The 4,359-nt window shown below is 41.4% G+C and overlaps 1 protein-coding gene across 1 annotated transcript in view; it reads right to left on the bottom strand.

The window, feature by feature from the left end:
• PARP2 (poly(ADP-ribose) polymerase 2) overlaps window positions 1-4,359 on the bottom strand; it is a 13,538-nt gene continuing 9,179 nt past the window's right edge. The window contains exons 8-16 of the mRNA XM_017539577.2: window positions 3,642-3,804; window positions 2,948-3,086; window positions 2,101-2,164; window positions 1,885-2,019; window positions 1,478-1,605; window positions 1,219-1,318; window positions 758-856; window positions 385-509; window positions 1-267 (exon numbers count right to left, since the gene is read on the bottom strand). Coding sequence (XP_017395066.1) covers window positions 108-267; window positions 385-509; window positions 758-856; window positions 1,219-1,318; window positions 1,478-1,605; window positions 1,885-2,019; window positions 2,101-2,164; window positions 2,948-3,086; window positions 3,642-3,804 — 1,113 coding nt within the window. The 3' untranslated portion in view covers window positions 1-107. The remainder of the gene's footprint in view (window positions 268-384; window positions 510-757; window positions 857-1,218; window positions 1,319-1,477; window positions 1,606-1,884; window positions 2,020-2,100; window positions 2,165-2,947; window positions 3,087-3,641; window positions 3,805-4,359) is intronic.

Here is a 4,359-nt window from a genome sequence, read left to right as displayed (position 1 = left end):
TAGAGTTGTACAGTTTTTATTATATAAAGTATCACAAAATTTAAAAGTACAACACTGCTTATTTTCTTGCTTGAAGATCAGATCTCTGGTTTATTTAATATCAACATTCAGCATAGCTGCAGGAAATTAAACTGAACCTTTAAAAGGTACCGCATACGGACCTGGTTGGGGTTATAGACAATGTATTCATTGTAGTTGAGGGTATAACCATCTGGATTCAAAATTCCTGTGTCACTTGCTGGTCCTAAGGGTACTGTACTCCCATTCCTGCCAAATGGAAGCAAAGTATGTCAACATCAGTCTCTGGTTCAGAAGCTGGAATAGAGAAAGTAGTCTTATGTGGCCAAAAGGAGTCTTCTAGCCCTCCTGGTTCTGAGTACTTACAGGGTGACGAAGTGAGCAGGACTGGGAGCTATCTTGCCCAGCCCCTTGGTGCTGTGTTTACCTTGAAGCAATCCTTCGGCCTTAGGATTGGCCTCTAGCAGTTCATTACACTGACCTAGAGCTACCTGCAAAGCAAAAAATCTTTGAATGCCCATATTCTACTAAAAATTAGATGGCTCCAGAGCCAAACGGAAAATCCCATCAGTACTTTTTTCCCCTACTCCAGCAGAGGAATCCAGTGTATTAAAAATTGCACTTGGTTCTCTCTCAAGTTATCCCAAGTAAACCTCTTGGTTCTGGGTTCAAACTTTCCTCACTGGAAAAAAGTGGGAATTAATAAACTAGAGCTCAGACATACATACTCCTGCCTCACCTCTGATAAGAGCAGCAGTCCTGTATTCTTTAGGCGAGACGCAAAGCAGTAATTGGCACTCTTGGAAGACATGTCAGCAAAATAGATTCCTTTTCCAAACTGAAATATATAAATGAATACCAAGGTCAGCTTCTAAGCCACCGTGTTAGAGAGAAGGTGTATAGCACCAGCCCTGTTTTTCCATTCCCTTAAACACAATATAGACCCTTCTCCATTTCCCTCACAATTCTGTCCTAGAGAGGGTAGAAGCACCTGTGAATTTCTGCCTTCTGAGGGAAAGGCGAGGTATCTTTAGGAATTTAAAGAAAGAAGGACACAGTAAAACATGACAAGGTTATCAGTGAGCTGGCTTAACTGTTGGGGAGGAGAACCACCTAATCCTAATCTCGAAAAAAAAAACCACTGAGAACATTACTGTATCTCTTTCCCCTGTGCTCCTCCCAGAGTTCAATTTCACTCACCATGTAACCTGTGATGGGAGCTTCAGGTGGGGCAATTCGAAGCCCATGGCTCAAGATTCCTACCCAGTTACTCAGCCTGGAGCCATGCCATAGAAGCATCCTACGGAAAAGTCAATATTATTGTACTCTGTTGTTTTGCACAGATAGGCCATAAGCAAAAAAAGCCAACATCTTCCTCTGCCTCCTTTTTATAAGTTTTATAGCTGCACTTTTTGGGCAAGGAGTGTCTGTCTTTTCAAAGCCAAAGCTAGACTCAGACCTGTTATGAAGGTCCTCTCTGAAGGCTTCTTTCTCACCCTTCTTCTCCACTTCAAACAAATCCAGCAAGGTCATGGTATAGTCACTGTGTGTGGGAGCATGAGTAGATTGTAAGTACTGGGAAATCACCTGTGAAAAATAAGACAAAAAGGCCAGTGTGTACGCTACAAGAGACTGAGTTGAACTGAAAAATTTGGGGATTCTGATACAACTTGGCAGAACTTTCTGCTCCCAAAGGCTTACAAGGCAGCGAGGAAGAACCTGGCCTTCTCAAATTCCTAGTACATAAAAAAGTCTCCCCTAACTGACAATTTCCTGTTAACCAGAAGTAGTTAGAAAACAGTGGGATAGGGGAGGCGGTCTTAAGGGTGCAAAAGAAGTCTGAAAATAAATAATCATTTTTCTTACTTTGAATTCATAACTTTCATGGTCAAGAGGGCGCAAGGCACAATGTAGGTTTCTATAGTGTTGGTCCAGTGGGTGTTCTGGGCTTTGCAGCTCTGTTTTCACCAGCTTAATAGCAATTTCAATGTCTCCCAAAGCCTGAGAAGATGAGATACAGAATCAGTGTGGGAGGAACCTGGGATAAGGGATATAATACTTCTCAATTCATACATATCTCACCTCTAGTAATTGTATTTTTTCTGACAGCTCCTTCTGTGTCCGGATTAGTGGAGGAGTACGGAGTCTAAGAACAGAGATATAACCCATAATGAGCTCTCTGAGGTGTGGCTAAAAGGCTCATGACTAAACATAGAAGATGACAGATAGGTCCTCTCTCAACAGGTTTTCCATTTGAGAGAGAAAGATCTGTAAAAAGATCTTAACTTCCAAATATATAAAATAATTTTAAATACATACTCAGTAAAGATGAACTATGTGGATTTTGACTTTTGAGACCAGAGTTGAAATTCTTTTTTATAAAATCATTTTAAAAATAAGTTACATGGATATCAATAAGGAACAGTTTGGATATAGTTCTATCTAGAAGCATAGGCAGACCTGTTGACCACTCAGGGTTATTTCTAGGTCACAGGGCTCTAGAAAGCAGTAAAAGGAATAGAAATAGGATGAAAACCAGAAACCAGAATCAACCAATGTAAAATGTTACTTTGTCTGATATCACTTGAGTTCACAGAAATGGTGTTTGTGTGGCTTGTCACCTCAAATAGGAAAAGGGGGTGATATGCCTGAAGGTGTTTTACTTGGTGGTTGGATACCTAGAACCATTCCCTCTTGAGTTGGTAACTTCTGCTTTGTCAGAGAATATAGCTGTGGTCAAGCCAGGAGACTGCATCCCATATTTGTAAGCTGATTAAATAGGCTGCCCACATATCATTTTGTTTCTGTACCTATTCAAGACGATCATTTCCTTAGGAATAAAATATTTAAAAGATTATAGTTGCTGCTGATTGATACAGGGGATATGTATACGTAGAAGAACAAAGTGAAGTAACAGCACAGGCCTTACCCAAAGTCATGTGGAATCCTGGTGTAGAATTCATTGCATGCTTCCACAAGAGCTCGTCCATGCTGGCCAGCCCGAATACAATCCTCAATCTTCTTAAGAGACTGGTAACCTGCCTTGATTTGCGCCACTGTCAGCTTCCCTGCAGGCCCAGCCAGAGATCAGACTGCAAACCAGGGTCCCATTTTGTAAACTGTACTTACGTCCTTGCCTAAAAAGGACTTTGACCTTTCAATTTTTTTTTTTTTTTGAGATGGAGTCTCACTCCTGTTGCCCAGTCTGAGTGCAGTGGCACAAACACAGCTAAATGTAGCCTCAACTTCCCAGGCTCAGGTGATCCTCCCACCTCAGCCTCCCAAATAGCTGGACCACAGGCACACACCACCACGCCTGGCTAATTTTTCAATTTTTAGTAGAGATGGGATCTTGCCATGTTGCCTAGGCTGGTTTCAAACTTCTGGGTTCAAGCAATCCACCTGCCTTGACCTCCCAAAGTGTTGGGATTATAGGCATGAGCCACCACACCCAGCCTCAACTTTCAAAATAGTTCCTTCTCCCTCCATACAACCTGTCACACCAAATCCCATTTTCTTCATTCAGTACTATCAGCAAGCTTTAAATCATAATGGTAATAAAATACCATTAAAGGAACTAGGAATTATGAGGAGAGAATGCAGAACAAAATGTGAAGTCCTACCAAGTGGGGCTTTCTTGGTATTATACTTCATTTCTATCATCATCTCTTCCATGGCTTGAACATTACAGATCAACTTTATTAACTCCTGTACCCGAAGATCTAGCTGTGACTCTGGCTTCAAGGGAGATTTAAGAGATTCCTCTTTTTTTGTTTCCTCTTCATCCTATAGCAAAAAACAAACAAACAAAGAAAATCTAAGAAATCATCTCTAGGTTACTTATAACACCCAATATCACACAACGTAAATGCTTTGTAAAGTTTTTATACTGCATTGTCTAGGGAATAATGACAAGCAAGGAAAAAAGGCTGTCCAGGTTCGGTACAGAAGCAATTTCTTTTTTAGAATATTTTTGATCCTCAGTTAACTGAATCCATGGATACGGAGGGTTGACCAGGCTAGTTCTGCCTCCTCCACGGTACAACTCAGCATAAGTCTAAAAAAAAAAAAAGCCTTTCTCATTATGTCAGCATGTAAAAATAGTTATTATGTCTCAGATCTTCCCATCTTAAAAAGACAAACTTCTAGCCAGGCGCGGTGGCTCAAGCCTGTAATCCCAGCACTTTGGGAGGCCGAGGCGGGTGGATCACAAGGTCAAGAGATCGAGACCGTCCTGGTCAACATGGTGAAACCCCGTCTCTACTAAAAATACAAAAAATTAGCTGGGCATGGTGGCACGTGCCTGTAATCCCAGCTACTCAGGAGGCTGAGGCAGGAGAA

Source organism: Cebus imitator, unplaced genomic scaffold (genome assembly GCF_001604975.1).
Source record: "Cebus imitator isolate Cc_AM_T3 unplaced genomic scaffold, Cebus_imitator-1.0 Scaffold119, whole genome shotgun sequence".
Lineage (NCBI taxonomy): Eukaryota > Metazoa > Chordata > Mammalia > Primates > Cebidae > Cebus > Cebus imitator.
This window is presented reverse-complemented; position numbering and strand designations above follow the sequence as displayed.